Source organism: Alligator sinensis, unplaced genomic scaffold (assembly GCF_000455745.1).
Source record: "Alligator sinensis unplaced genomic scaffold, ASM45574v1 scaffold18_2, whole genome shotgun sequence".
Lineage (NCBI taxonomy): Eukaryota > Metazoa > Chordata > Crocodylia > Alligatoridae > Alligator > Alligator sinensis.
The window spans coordinates 758,156-774,740 of NW_005842281.1; the positions used below are offsets into that span (position 1 = coordinate 758,156).

At 43.6% G+C, this 16,585-nt stretch overlaps 1 protein-coding gene across 1 annotated transcript in view; it reads right to left on the minus strand.

Moving 5' to 3' along the window:
• Positions 1-1,572: 1,572 nt before the first annotated feature.
• The window catches only part of CNTN5 (contactin 5), a 923,854-nt gene continuing 908,841 nt past the window's right edge, over positions 1,573-16,585 (minus strand). Inside the window, exons 24-26 of the mRNA XM_006027993.1 lie at positions 16,075-16,187; positions 14,208-14,376; positions 1,573-1,676 (exon numbers count right to left, since the gene is read on the minus strand). Of these exons, the coding sequence (XP_006028055.1) occupies positions 1,573-1,676; positions 14,208-14,376; positions 16,075-16,187 (386 nt within the window). The remainder of the gene's footprint in view (positions 1,677-14,207; positions 14,377-16,074; positions 16,188-16,585) is intronic.

Below are 16,585 nucleotides of genomic sequence, written 5' to 3' on the forward strand. Positions count from 1 at the left end.
TAAAGTTGCTAAGAAATGGCATATCTGGACTGTGTTAGGAAGCAAACATAGTACAGAGAACCCAGCACTGACTCATCTAGAAAATCTCTGCTACCAAGATTTTCCTGGTAAACTGACTGAGCACAATACATTTGTTCTCCCCAATAAGGTAATGTTCTTTCTGGGCACATTCTCTACATATATGTTAGTAGAGTCCCCTTCCCTATATATCGTACACACTATACTCACACACATGCACACACCCCTCCATGCCCCCATATGCACCAGGCTCATTTTAACTTAGGTGCCACTATGAGGGAAAGCCTTTAGACCTACCATGGTGACTCTCCCCAGTTGACTACAGAATGGAAAGTGATTGGTACAGTAGAAAGTTGTCTCGGACTAAAGCTGACAGCACAGTCCTTATAGGCAACTCTCTATCTGATCAGCTAGTAACTGAACAAACTGGAATGATGCTCAGTAGTATTTATCCAAATGTTGTTTGGGATGTAACAGTCTTCAAAATGTACCCTTACTGAACTCTGTATGATTGAATGACTATATTCCATCAAATATGTTCCTGCCATAATATGCATCTGTATATCATTTAGCCTATTTACCAAATATAGAAAGTACAGTACCATACAAAAATGGATTTCAAAAAATAAGATCTAAGACTGACAGCTGGTCAGAAAAAAAGCATATTTATCTCCTTGTATTCTTTTTAGTTGTTCATTAACAACCAATATATGTTATGATTAAATGCCTAAGGTGGTTTCATTGCCAGATGCATTGTTAATAAATGAAGATTAACTTTTACTATTAAAAATAAACATCTGCTTCTTTTGTTGTTTGATGAAAAACAATAGCACTTGTTGTCTTCTAAGTTTGTTTAATCATTTTCAGTTTACCTTGCAGTAAAATAAATGGCTTATTTTGCTCTTTCTCTGTGAGTACTTTCAAGGTATCGGATTGACATTTTTTTTCTCATTTAATATGTATTCATACATTTTACATAAAATATTTCCTTTACTTTTGCAGTGGGCCATATACCAACTGAACTATTTTTCTTCTCTCTTAAATGACCTGTCAACATGAGCAGCCAGCCTGAGGGGAAGGAAGAAAAGCATTAGACTTAACGTCTTTATCAAACGTTCTTCTTTTTAAAAAAAAAGAAAGAAAAAATTCTTAAACTAAACAGATGTACTGTACGAGACACCACTGTCTAAACAACTCATGGTACACAACCGGGGTCACCAAAGATAAACATATTAAAAAAGTAGGATACATTTGGCGGAAATAGCAATTGCTTACAAAAATTAATTACATACAATCTGCATATTTTGTTGGGCCAGTAAAGATCCCCTCGCCAAACAGAGGACTTGACTTTTACAAAAACTGAAGAGAAAAACCTGATGAATTATTTGACCATTTTTTCCAACACTCCTCTAAGTGCACTATGTGTATTTGTATTTCTATGGGTCTTTAAGCATTAGCTTAGGGTTCCAGCTTCTCCAAGGACATAAAGCTCCATCCATTGGTGTCTTCAAGCTAAAGCAAACAAACAATGACAACAAAAATATTCTGCAGTCTTCACCATGAGGTTGAAGGAACCATCAGTGCCAAGAGCAACGTTACAGATGATGAGGACGTTGAGAAAATGTGTAAAGTGGATTGAGAGCTCGTGACTTTTCCCCCTGCAATACAAAAAGAAAATCAAATAAGGAACAAATGGGGAGAACCTTTCTTAATATACATAGGTGCTTAAGGGGACCTATACAAAGGCATTAGGAATTAGGAGTGCATACACACGTACTAACTTTCTGACAGTTAAGCTAGTTTAGCTTTTTTTAAGTCAACTCAATTGTCACAGTGTGCACACATATATAGAGTTAACTTAAATGCGGCACAAGATAATGCACCTCTGAGGTGTATTATGTTGAATCAAATTACTTGAGTCAACTTAGCTCACAAGATAGATGCCACTAAATGGAGGAGCTGTATGTGTGTATGCTCCAGTGTGGCTTAAGTTGACTACTTAAGTTGCCTTATTTTAAGTTAACTTAGTACATAATGTATGCACCCTAGGTACCTAAGAAGGGGATCAACAAAACACAGCGCACCACTTTGTTTAATCCAGGCAGTAGGCAACTCTGACAAGAAGGGAGGAGCTTATGCTGTAGCTCTCCAAGAGCTCTGGCCTGTAGGGAGTTGCCTCTCCACTTTGGATTTACAGCTATGAATCCACAGCCTGGAATTAGATGCCTAAATCATTTCTTTCTTACCAACCATGGGCATAGGAGAAAGTGATCTTTTACCTAATAGCCCACTAGTTAGGACAGTCACTCAGCATGTAAGAGATTTGGTTCAATTCCCTCTTCTGCCTGAGTACATCAGAGCCTTAACCTTTTACCTCTGAGGACAGTAGACTAACCATTAGGCTATAAGGTATTCCTAGGTGAGTGTTCCTAGTCTCTCCTGTTGGAGGTTCTGGTCCACACTGAATAGTCTAATTAAATTTACAATATAAGAGAATGACCTTCCTGTGACCAGGGAGCCAGCAAACAGGGACTGCCAACAGGAGCAGTTTCCAGGCAGTTGCTGGAGGCCAGTTTGTGGGCAGAAGTACATGCCCTCTGTAAGGGTGCACCAGTGTTCATGCAAGGCAGCCAAACAGAAGGAGCCAGGTCAGAGACTTCACCAGAGGAGAAAGGAGGACACTTTGCTCTACAATAATGCTGAGTACATGGCGGACTGCCAGGGCCCTGGCCTGGATGGCACTGCCCACCCAGGGCTCCTCTATGGCCTCCACCCAGATGGATGCCACGGCGGGGCTGGAGCCACTCTCCCCCCACTTTCTGTGGGGGCTGCCTGGTGGGGCCTCAGCAGCCTGGTGGGAAGGGGGCAGCAGGAGCTCCCTTGCCTGTCCCACATGTGCCCACCTTCAGGCCTTGGAGGAGCAGGCAAGGGAGCTCCAGGCTGAGGTCAGCAGGCTGCGGGGGATTAGGGTGGCCGAGGATGAAATTGATGGGTCCTTTCATTCTCTGCAGGGTCAAGAACCTAGAGGTGAAGCCACCAAAGAGGGACCCACTGCAGAGGTACGGCAGACAGTCACCTCCAGAGCCAGGTCTACACGTGCTACCTTAGTGTCAGCTCCCCAGGTACAGCTGGGGAACAGGTACAAGGCCCTGGCAGACATGGAGGAGGAGGTAGGAGAGGATGCCTACAATGGAACTGATGCCACTCTAAGCACAGCACAGGCCAAGAGCTACTGGAGCACCAAGAGTAAGAGACGCCAGGTTCTCGTCATCAGCAATTCCATCCTGAGAGGAACAGAGGGGCGCATCTGTCACTCTGACCCCATGGTACATGAGGTTCATTGTCTGCCTGGATATCACGGAGATGATCCTGGACCTCATTTGACCCTCCGATCATTACCCCATGATCCTTATCCATGTGGGAACAAATGACAGAGCCAGGGGCAACCCGGATCACATAATGAGAGACTACAGGGCTCTAGGGGCAAAGCTTACGGAGACAGGGGCACAGGTGGTTTTTTCTTCTATCCTTCCAGTGAGCAGATGTGGACAGTGCCACAAGACATGCATCAACAAGGTCAACCAGTGGCTTTGGAGCTGGTGTTACCAGGTGGGTCTTGGGTTCTTGGACCATGACCCACATTTCTACACAGAGGACATGCTCGGGTGGGATGGGCTTCATCTCTCCCCAAAAAGGTAAGTGTGTTTTTTCTTCCAGGTTGGCTGATCTCCTATGGCAAGTTTTAAACTAGGTTTGCTGGGGACGGGGATGCAGAGGAACACGAGAACACTTGTTGTCAAGCCAGGTGATGCACACAGGTAGTACCCAGGTAAGTGACAGGGACCAGGGCAGACTTAGGAACAAGGGGACAGCATGGGTACCTACAGGAGGCCTCAAATGCCTCTACACAAATGCTTGAAGCATGACAAATAAGCAGGAGGAACTCGCCCTCCTGCTAGCTAGCAAAATCCCAGACCTAGTGGGGCTCACGGAAACCTGGTGGGATTCTACCTGTGACTGGGCAGTGGACATCGAGGGATACAGGTTGTACAGGCAAGACAGAGCAGGGAAAAGGGGCGGGGTTGGGCTGTAGCACTATACATCAAAAAGCAATACATGTCGTTGATGATCAGGATGGGGTCAGAGGACGGGCAAAATGAGGCGCTCTGGGTAAGAATGTAAGGGGGGGATGGGGAAAGGGACTTGATAGTTGGTGTCTACTACAGACGGCCTCACCAGGGGGATGAGCTGGAGCTGGAATTCTCAGATCAGCTCACAAATGCTGTAAAGTCAAGGGATGTGGTTGTCATGGGTGACCTAAACTACCCAGACATCTACTGGGAGGAGCAGTCAGCCAGCTCCGACTGCTCAGGTAGGTTCCTAGCCAGGATACAGGACCTAGACCTAACCTAGGAGGTGCATGGTCCCACCAGGGGAAATGCCTTGCTGGACTTGGTACTTGCCACAGGTGATGACCTAGTGAGGGGTCTACGAGTACTCGACCACCTGGGTGACAGTGATCAACACCTGCTGGAATTTACTATCCAGCACAGGGTAGTAAAAACAAGCAGCAAAGCAGAGGTCCTAGACTTCAGAAGGGCCAACTTCTGTAAGCTAAGAAAGTTAGTAGGAAAGGCATTGGGGTCTCAGAGCTTCAATGAGATGGGAGTCCAAGACGGGTGGTTGTTCCTCAAGGAGATGATCCTCCAAGCTCAAAGGGAATCAGTCCCAATGTGCACCAAGGGGAGCAGAAGTGCTAAGAAGCCCCCATGGCTCAGCAAAGCTTTCCAGGGATGCCTGAGGGCAAAAAAGGAGGCGTACAAACAGTGGAAGCAAGGGGCTGTCACCAAGGAGGATTACACCTCTGTTGCTCGGGACTGCAGGGAGGCTGTTAGGAAGGCCAAGGCAGAGATGCAGCTAGGGCTAGTGACCAGAATTATGGATAATAAAAAGTCCTTTTTCAAATACATAGGAAGTAAGAAGAAGGCACCGGGTAACATGGGGCCCCTACAGGATAGGCTTGGCAATCTGGTGATTGCGGCAAAGCAAAAAGCTGACCACTTTAATGAATTCTTTGCCTCCCTAATCCTGAACAGGGACCGGGACATTTCCCACACTAGAATTGCAGACGGACCCAAGGGAGGCACCGCCATGCCTAGGGTCAGGGAATACCTAGTTAGGGAACTTTTGGAGTGGCTGGACGTGTTTAAATCAGTAGGTCCAGATGCTCTTCACCCCAGGGTGCTGAGGGAATTGGCAGGGGTCATAGCAGGGCCCCTGGCATGGCTTTATGAGTGCTCGTGGGGCTCCAGCCAGGTACCAGAGGACTAGAAAAGGGCCAATGTGGTCCCCATTTACAAGAAGGGGAGAAAGAGGACTCTGGCAATTATAGGCCAGTCAGTCGTACCTCGGTCCTTGGGAAGACCTTTGAGAAAATTATCAAGGAGCACATCTCCAAGGGCTAGCAGGGGAGGTAATGCTCAGGGGCAACCAACATGGGTTCACTGAGGGCAGATCCTGCCTGACTAACCTGGTTTCTTTATATGATCAGGTCACAAAGTCCCTGGACGAGGGTGTCGGGGTGGATGTCATCTTCCTGGACTTTAAGAAGGTCTTTGACATGGTTTCCCACCACATTCTCTTAAAAAAAGTTGGTGACTGTGGCATTGATGCCTACACAGTCAGATGGGTGGCAAATTGACTAGATGGTCGCACCCAGAGAGTGGTGGTGGATGGGTTGTTTTTGACCTGGAGGGATGTGGGCAGTGGAGTCCCCCAGGGCTCTGTCCTGGGGCCTGTACTGTTCAGCATCTTTATCAGCGATCTGGATGTGGGTGTGGAAAGCATGACGTCCAAATTCACTGATGACACCAAGTTGTGGGGCGAGGTGGGCATGCTGGAGGGGAGGGACAGAATCCAGCTAGATCTAGACAGAGGTGGGTGGATAAGAATAGGATGGACAGAGGTGGGGGGATCTAGATCTAGAGGTGGGTGGATAAGAATAGGATGGAATTCAACACAGACTGCAAGGTACTACATCTAGGGAGAAGGAACCAGCAACACACCTATAGGCTGGGGAACACCTTTCTTGTCAATACGGTGGCAGAAAGGGATCTTGGAGTCATTGTTGACTCCGGGATGAAAATGAGTCGCCAATGCGAGGAAGCGGTCAGTAAGGCTAACCACACACACCTTGTTGTGTATCTGCACATGTATCACAAGCAGGTCCAGGGAGGTGATCCTTCCCCTCTATGTGGCTTTGGTTAGGCCACAGTGGGAGTACTGCGTCCAGTTCTGGGTGCTGCACTTCAAGAGGGACATTGAGAGGGTCCAGAGGAGGGCCACTCGCATGGTCAAGGGGCAGCGGGGCAGGCCCTACAAAGAGAGGCTAAAGGGCCTGAATGTATTCAGCTTCCACAAGAGAAGGCTGGGAGGGGATCTGGTGGCCATTTACAAACTCACCAGGAGGGACCAGTGGGAATCAGGGGAGGCTCTGTTGCCCTGGGCACCACCCAGGGTTACTAGGACGAATGGCCACAAATTGTTAGAGAGAAGGTTCAGGCTGGACATCAGGAGACATTACTTTACAGTTAGGGCTGCCAGGCTCTGGAATGGGCTCCCAAGGGAGGTGGTGCTCTCTCCTACCTTGGGGGTTTTCAAGAGGAGGCTGGACAGATATTTGGCTGGGGTGATATGATCCCGGCACCTGTTCCTGCCTGAGGCAGGGGGTCAGACCTGATGATCTGTTTAGGTCCCTTCAGACCCTAAGTACTATGATACTATGACCCTCTAAGCCTTGATTAAGGCACTGTTATGCTTACATCAAGATCCTGCTTTACCTACTAGACTGCGAAGTGTTTAGCCTTTGTTCATCCCAGAAGTACATGTCTAGCTTTGGAGAACAATCGTATTCCACCCTAGAGAGCACAAAGTTCTCCCATTCTTTCCAGGGGTAGTCCAGGGGTAGCATTTCCAGTGTGACACCAATTCCATTCCATTATGTTAAGATCCATCTTGATTTGGACAGATAGGAGCAGAGACTTTTATCGGAACCAGTGTATCTAAGTAAGAGACAGCAATATTAACTCTAGTGTTATAGCTGTCCAAATCAAGATGAATTTTAACATAATGGAATGGAGTAGGTGTAATACTGGAAATGCACTGGGCTCCTCATTGGAAGAATTGGAGAACTATAAGCTATTAGGGGGCTGCATCATTTCTATAAGGGTAGGAGTCACAGATTAAGTTAACACACCTCTCTTGCTTAGTGAGGACCAACAAAATGAAATAATGTCAAAACATTAAAAACTTGGAGGTATTTGAAAGTGAGACTTTCCAGGATTGCAAGCCCTATCTGTTTACTGAAATGATACTATCAACTGATTTTTCTTGTCTCAGGGTGCAGATATATGAAATGATTACAAAGGAGTAATTCATTGTAAATTTTATTCTGTAGTACATTAGCTCAGTAGTAAGGAGTGGACCTATAACCAGCTCTGTCAAGCAAGTTGCCCACAATGGATGTTGTGCTATAATGGTGTCTGCCCATGAGGTGACAGGGAGGCAGTTACACAGAGCAGAGGGCTTGCCTGGGACAAAGCTGATTAGGGGACTGGCTACATGATTATCACAGTGGTGTAATTTAAGAGTAAATGGGAATTGTCTTTTTGCTGTCACAAAAATATTGATGGCAGTCAAAGTCTAAGCAAACAAACATCTATGTCCCCTGTCATGTAACAAATGTCCAACATTTGTGTCTGTGACAAGGGTGGTATGATTTTGTGCTGTGATCTTGCAGCTGACATCTGTTTGCTTTAAGACGAGAGAGTGTGGGCAGGCCAGAGCTGCCAAAACTCTCCAGATGCCTTGGGCAGGCTCTCATGGGGCTTCAGGGTTCAGATCTTGTGCACCCTGGGATCCCCCATCCCCAGAGCATCCAGGATTGGGCCTGTGAAGCCCTGGGAGCATTTCCCTGGGTTCTTCCCTTTGGGATTCCCCAGATGTGTGTCAATACATGGGTGTCATCCTGAGGCTCGGACTGCCAATTAAATGATTACCAGTCTCAGCTCTGGGACTGCATTGGAGTTGGCTTTCCCTGTTTACAGACACACCATGGAGATTCCCTGGGATGTGTCTCTGCAAGCAGGGAGCATTTCCCACTGTCCCACATGATAGATGGACAGGAAAATGGGTAATGTGTGTTTTATCCAATGAAGTAGATCTGTTTATATTTGCATAGTTACCCTGTACTTTTTGAGAGGTAACGTTGTGCTGGAGGGCATGCATCTACTCTGCTTTTACTATGGAATGAAGTGAATTTACTCTGTAGTAGATGTAGTATGTGTCCACACTCTCGGTCATCCCAAGAAATCCCTCACCTCTTCAAAATATTGCTGCATGCACCAACGCACTTTTCCTCTCTTATGATTTTTAATCTTTAATCATTTCTTAATATGCAGCTTTTTTATTCTGCTTCAGGTAAACCTATCCCTTTCTCACATCATCAGTTGTATAGCATTTAAGTTGCCTCAGAGAATGCAGGAAGTTCCCAGGATGATAGGTCTGCTTGGTATTTAGTCTCAAGGCACAGTGTGGTGCAATATATCTGGCCAACAACATCCTTATGAAGAAATGAGGTTTTTCAAGTTCATTCTCCAACTGAGATCTCTCCCTTGACACTATTTACTTAGAATCATAAGACTGTTAACTTCATGTCAGGCAGCCCCCAGTGTAATAATATTTAAAGAGTATTTTAATTACAACTGAGACTGATTTAAATTTCTTTTCAAATGCAATATCTCTGCTTAGCCAAGATGTAAAAAATAATTAACTTTCCATTTCACTAGAAATCCTGGAAGTAAATAATCTCTTTAGCTCATTTGAAATGTATGCAGGTTACAAATGTATTAATCAAATTTATAGTTATATAATGCAAGGAGAAAACAATACACTATATCATGCAGTTGGTAGGCAGACACTTTGAATACCATCATAACATGGCTATTGGTTGGTGGGGTGAGTGTAGACAAAGCATACACTTCCATTCTCTCTGTTTGAGATAAGATGTTTTTTCCTCAAAGAATAACTCTTTCTCTTACTCCGGTGTCTGAAAAGGTGAGTGTTAGGGAGACAACATGAATGAGATGTAACTAAGAATCAAACTTCAATATGTTATATTGATATAAATGTACTAGAGTTAGCTTGGATGTATACTAGTGTAATTGAGAGCATAATTTGAACATGGGGTATTTTGGCATGTAATGCAGCTTTTGTAAAAATCTAGGAAGAGTATCTCTACCAACTATTCTGTTCTATCCAGGTTCTTACACAGTGTGCATTTTTATAGTGTGTTTCTAGAAATGCATTAAGCAAGATAGCTAATATCTGTCATATTTTTTTCTTCTCAGTTTTTTTCTCAGAGGGATACATCTGCAGCATAATGCTTTGGGATTTTAAACAATGTGAGATATGTATACATATACACACCATATATATACACATGTATGTATGTATGTGCATGTGTGTGTGTGTGTTTTCTTTATGTTTGTATTAAATTAGGCATGGTCAAAGAAATTGGCCCTCCCCTGGTTGTAAAAGATAGTGGGTTCTGTTGTGAGCCTTAGTTCTTGTAGGAGTTCATCCCACAGTCTTTGGCTGGTGCCCTATAGAACTCCACGTCCAGCAAAGTCATGCTTGACCTTAGTGTAGAAGGCTCATTTTGTGCCACAGAAATAATATTGTCAAGTATGTACTTCTTCATGGAGCCTTATGCATATATCTTGGACAAGAGCCATCAAATAACTTTAAGCTAGGTATTAAGAACTTAAATTTGAGTAAAATATCTATAGAAACCAGTGTAGGGACCAGAGGGGAATTCTGCTGTACTTACGGTTGCCTGTGTTTCTGAGAAGTTGGATTTATATTAGTTGGAGTTTCCTAAATAATGAAAGCTACATATGCAGGTATATTGCATTGTTGCAGTCTAGTTGAAAACTAATGAAGGCATGAATAATTAAGGCCAGGTCACTATTCGTGTGGAGGGGGGAGGCGTGGGGATGGATTTGGTGATACTGCTATAGGACAACCTAGTCAGTAAAGAGTACATGAATACTCATAAATGATGGATTGAATTAACTGACCAGGTGTGCATGTCTACCTTCAACAAAAGCAAATTGCACTCTGGCTACCAACTCCTCTAAAAGTTTTTCTCTGTCCACAAGCATCACTGCTTTTCTCCTTGAGTTCAGTTTCAAACAGTTGTTCTTTGTTCATGACCTGATTTCATCCAAACATTAGATCATTTTAATGCTAGTGATGTGATTCTGTTTGGTAAAGGGAAGATGGATGTGTGTCATAAACATGTTGCTGGTACTTGAGTCCATATTTTATCATCCTGGCACCGTGTAGATGTTGAAAGAGGACACTAGAAATTATTGATCATGTGGGACCTGAGAACAGAGGGTACTTTTACACATGCTCCTGGGGTACAGGGGGTACTTTAATTAGAGCAGCTTCAAGAGCCACTCTAATTAAAGCACTGCAGTGTATTGTGTATCAGCATCCACATGATTCAAAATGGTGGTGGGGGCACTTGAATTAAAGCTCGTTCAATGAGCTTTAGTTAAAGGGCCCCCACCACCATTTTGAAGCTCAGGGACACTGATATATGAGATGTGGAAGCTGACTAGAGCACAGTAACTACCACATTCCAGCAGACTTAATTGAGTCTGCTCCGACATGCTCTAATTACTAGGGGTGTGCGACACGGGCAGTATTTGATTTGGATTTGGCCTGTTCGGCCCTGATAATGATTCAGTTCGCTGATTCAGATCACTGTCCCGATTTGATTATGTTGAATCTGAAACTGGAGGTTTGATTGTGATTTAGAGAATCAGCAATTCGGCCATAGACACAGCATTATATGTTTTTTCTACACACCTCGAGATACCAGGTGCGGCTCATGAATGCTGAGATGGTGGGGTGGATGGAGCATCCCACAGGAGCGTAGGGCCCCCTAGCATGTTCGCATGTTCAATGATGGACCTGGAAGTGGGCCAGAAGTACCCCCACCACTGTGCTCCCATGGGATGCTCCATCTGCCTCATCATCTCAGTGTTCACAAGCTGTGCCTGATACCTTGAGATATGTAGAAAAAACATATAAAGCTATGTCTATGGCCAAATCATCGAATATCTCTGAAAATCTCTGAATCAATTCAGAGGCTTCTGATTAGATTTGGAGAGGTTAATGGGTCTCCTGATTCGATTCAGATTTGGGGATTCGGCTGCCGAAATGTGCTGAATCTCCTCTGAATCAAATCAGCGACTGAAGCTTTGCACAGCCCTACTAATTACAGCATGTCAGAGCAGCCTTGCAGCACATCTACAGGCACCCTTAAGGGCCAAGTATTGAAAGTATAATTTTTTTGTCACTAATTTTTAGATTCATCTCTCCAGATAAACTCAAACCATTTTAGGCCATTAACTTGGATCCCCACTATCTCACTCAGCTGTGGCTATAGTATCCATATTGTTGACAGTATCAGATACTACTGAGAGGTCCAAGAGGATAAAAATGAATGTCTGCTTATGAACAGGAGATCATCCAGTTTTGACCTGAATCTAAATTGTGCTAGACTATCAGCTTCTTAGATGGACTTGTAGTTGGCCTTTGACTAGGTCCTCTGTGAGCTTGCTTAGGAATGGGAGATTTAGCACTGGTTGATAGTTAGCTAGAGGCAATGTTTCCAGGGTGGATTTTTTAAGTGTTGGTTGGACTATTGAAGAAAGAAGAGGACTTCTTCCCTGAAAAAGGTGGCATTAGTTCATAAACTAGAAGGAATATGGATCAAAAGTATTCAATCAAACTTCCTGATGGCCACATCCAGACGAGCACAGCCGTGTAGTATGTGGCACTGCAGACATGTCTGTGGCGCCACATACTGCGCGTTCAACTGTTCTTCACACTGCAAGGGTATCCAGGGGTCAAAAAAACCTGTGCAAAAAAAAAAAAAGAAGCAGAGTGGGACATGCAGAGGCAGAGCTTGGCTGGCTGGAGACACACTCTGGCTGCCGGGCAGGCTCCAAGCACAGGATCACCACTGCTGAAGCCCTGGGAGGCCCCCAGAATCCCAGGTAAGGCTGCTGGGGCCAGCTCAGCATTGGCCTCAACCTCCCCTATCCAACCTGGGGTAACCTGCCACGCACCGGAGGGTGCGTGGCACAGGCGTTCCCAGGGCCGACTAGCAGCAGCACAAGGTGTGTCACCACTAATTCTCCCCAGGAAAGCAATGCATCAGGAGCTTAGTGAACAACTGTTCACTATGGCACCCCCGGGGAAGACCAGGATCAATGTATATAACCTCTTGGAAGGCTGCTTCAGGCTTAATACCAGGAAAAACTCCTTTACAGTCAGGGTGTCCAGACTGTGGAATAAATTCCCTCCATAGGTGGTGCAGTCACCTACCCTGGAGGTTTTCAAGAGGAGACTAGACAGTCACCTCACTGGGGTCACCTAACTCCAGTTGTCTTCCTGCCTGGAGTGGCGGGGCTGGACCCAATGATTTGCAAAGTCCCTTCCAGCCCTGAACAATCTATGAATCTATGAAACACCCATGCTCATGTGGATGCAGCCGATGAGTGAATGAGTTGAACTCCAGGAAGTCAGATGAGCTATTGATTAGTGGCACAGAGAGGGTGGATCCAGGTTGTCTAAGTGCATTCACATTTTTATAATCTTTTCAACAAGCAGTGCTCAGATCAAATGAACTTTCCCTCACATACCATTTGACAGGTTAATTTATACGTGAATACTACAGTTAAATAAATTTGGGACATCGTATCTACAGACCAGTGATTCTTAGTGGGGGTGCTGAGGTACCAGAGGGCTGCTGCCATATCCTTTGAAAGGTGCTGTGAGTTGTGAGGAGATAAGGAGATAATCACAGGCTCAGGTTTGTCTCTTCCTGGATGATTCCCCACTTGCATTGCTTGACCTCTGTGCAAGGAGGTAAGCACTGTCATATATTAATTTGTTTTTGAAATTGGGTGCCACTCAAGTCACAAAAATTATGGAGGGTGCCTTGAGTCCATTGAGAGATGCCTACTCCTGAAGACTAAGTCCCAAATTTACAAGGTGTGACTTAGGTGCCGAAAGCCAATGGTGCAATCCTTAAAAACTGCAGTTAAAAAACAAATACCAAAGAACATATGGCTTAATACAAACAAAAAACTGCAATTAAAAGCCAGAGTATCTACTGCAAATGTCCAGAACTTATGCCCTTTTGGCAGGGCTGAACAGTGCCTATCTAAGCCCAATGGGTATCTCCAGTTGTGGTCATTTCTATACCCACATCCCCTGCAAAGCATGATCCATTAGATGTGTTCTGTCATTAGCTATTTAGCACGCATTTACATGAATGAAGTTTGCATAAAATCCCACAGGGGTGTTTTGTTCAATTATTCGGTGCTTAGAGCACTCACCCAGGATGTGGAAGCCATGAATTTTATGCCCTCTTTAGTTTGAAAGCATGATTATATCACTCATCTGAGTGGGTACAGAGGAATCTGAAATCTAGGTCCTGTCCTAAGGGCGCCTGATAAATTTAAGGTTGAAAAGCCATTGGATAAGTGCAAACAAATCCTTTGAACAGGTATCAGAACCTATGTTTCTCTCTCCCCTGGTAAATCATGCGTCTTTTTGCTCTCTTTCTCTATATAAAGAAAATCTGAATTATTTTTGCCTTAGTGGTACCACTTCAGTATGAGGGGTGGTATGTGTCCCTACCTACCCTGCTTAGCCTGTAGCTTGGGTGTTGGGACACACTACAGGTGGATGTGGTTGGGAATCCCCTCAAGCAGAGGAGGAGGGATCTTGGGTAACTGCTGAAGCCACTGAAATACTGGATAAAAGGGCAGTGATCCCACAGTAATGATTTTTTTCCTTTTCTTCTTTTCAAAAAAAGAGCTCTGCTTTTGAAGGAGTAATTTAAATGCCTAGTTCCAGGAAAGAGTTTCAGGCTGTGATTCCCAATCTAACATGTCCCTTCCTGCTCCAAGAATTAGGAGTTTCCAGGGTGGATTTCTTGTGAGTACTTCCTTTTGGCTAGTTTAGGCAGCACCTGCTTAGTAAGAATGATGATGTAATTTTAAAAACCATAACATTCTGTATACAAAATATGAGTGACCTACCTGAAAAAGATGGCACCCTGATTTGGGAGCTGACTGTCCCGTCCCCTCCTTCACTGACAGCACAAACCTCTATGATATAGACGCCAACATCAGGAAGAAGAACCACTGCAGAGGTTTTCTGTGTTTCAATGACCTGACTGTTGCTTTGACCTTCTTGTCTAAACAATACCTGTAAATTACAAAGGCACTTTAAAACCATCATTAAAATTTTAGGCCAAATGCTGGACTCTTTACTCAGGCAAAACTGCCAATAATAGCAAAAAATGTTTTGCTTGAGAAATGACTTAAGTAAGGGGTATAAGATCTGGCCTTTTAACTTTAGGTAGAGACTCTCTGTGTCCCCCACCTCCCTTTTTTATCTCTAAAAGTATGGATAGACACTTGTGGAGGTTAGGGACATGTTGAATCATATTAAAATGGCCATCTGATCTAGTTCACTTAGTTCACTTAAGTTAGGTCAATCTAAATGAGAACTATACAAAAGTTTCAGGGAGGTTATATTGGTCAGAAAGGGCCAACCCAATCTAATTTAACAGTACCATGAACATGCACTAAGTTAGATAGGGTATAGTTAGAACAATCTAACTGAACTTCTGTACATGTTCCCAGAGTAGCCCCAAGGCTGTGAAAGCCCAGCTGCTGACCTCAGCCCTGAGGGTGTTTTTTTCCTAACTCCCCAGTACCAGACTATTTTTAGCCCCATGGCCCCTTTAAAGTTTGTTCTCATTCATATTCCATCCAAAAATTCATGCGCTGGTGAATACCCAGATTTAAATAGGAGGAAGATACTTTGGAATAGAAGCTCATGTGGTGAGAGTAACCAGCTCACTAAGCCAAATGGTACTGACTGGGGATTTGGCCCCTCTTATGAAAACACTAGACTTTCATTTTGGGTAGGTGAAAAATGCAGCAGGTGCATATGTAGCTGTCCTTGCAGTATGTCAGTCCAAGGACTTGTATTCCCAGGCAAAACTGAAAAGGTCAGAGAAGTGTGAAACGGTAAGGAAGTTATCTGAACATTTTCTGAACCTCAAACATTTTGTTAAAGGTTAAGGCAATTTTGATTTTATCCAAACCTTTTTACACTTTCCTGATGATATTTCCTGTTATACAATAACTACCAGGTAGTGTGTGTGTGTGTACATACACATATATGTATATATACATAAATACATATATACATACACTATATATATACTGTATATAGATCTATCTATTGATTGATCGGTTGATAGATAGATATATAGATACATAGATACATAAATAATTTTGTTATGATTTAAAAGCAGCCCTGGATTCCTATATTTTTTCCCATTTATGTCATAAGTTACTTAAGATTCAGTTTAGATTTCACTCTTTAAAACTTCAAAAACTTAAAATGCCAGATGTTGCAGTCACAGATTGCTGAACACCACCAACATGATCATAACAAATCTTAGTATTTGTACTTCTGCTCTACAAAAAAATTAATTTTAATGGTATTTAAGATGCCTCATCCTTCTGCATTTCCCTAAATCCTACTGTAAACACAGTTAAATTGAAGTGTTAGCATGGATTTCACTGCAGTCTGGTCTTTAATAGCCACTTTTGGGCCAGACATGACAAGAGTAATCACCTCAGATGGTGCTCATTCAGTTTATAATCAGCAGTTAATGAGCACAACAGAGAAAAGTTTTGGAATATTTAATTTTTTTCACTCTTTTTGTGTTATTCTTTATGTTCTAGCTGGGAATAACTGTAGAAAATCTGTACAGAATACTTTGGTGACATAAGGAAGTAATAAAGCAAAGAAAAGAAGGACGAAAAAGAGAGGATGGTTTGATAGTTTGGAACATGGGAAGGTGGATGAAAAAGAGAGAAGACTAACCTTATACCCCATTACATCAGATTCATTTGCTAGAGGTCTGACTGGCTCCCATCCCAGAGACACATGAGAGCCATCTTGCATCCACATAATATTGCTTGGTGGTTGGCTGGGAGCTGAACAAAAGAAGAAGAAAATAACATTATGCACTTAAATGCACTTTTTTATTCTGGTAAGCATTTTGTTTTTTTATTATATTTATGTTTATCTGCATAGGCATGATCTCTTCTCTAACCAGAGGCTGATAAGGTGGTTTTTGCTCCAGGAGTGTCATTTTATTAGATAATCTACAAAGCTTATGAACCCGAATCCTTTCATCTCTCTCCAGTATCAAAAATGCTTAGCCTTGTTTTCCAGGAAGGGAACCTTTGTTTGTTGTGAATATCAAATTTGTCATGTCAGTTTTAGGATTCCGATTTAAACCGCGAATCAAAGCTACATGTTAGCTCTGCTTATTATATATGCAGTATAGGGAAAGCCAGAAAGGCCAAGATTTTTTTCCCCACTGAGAAAG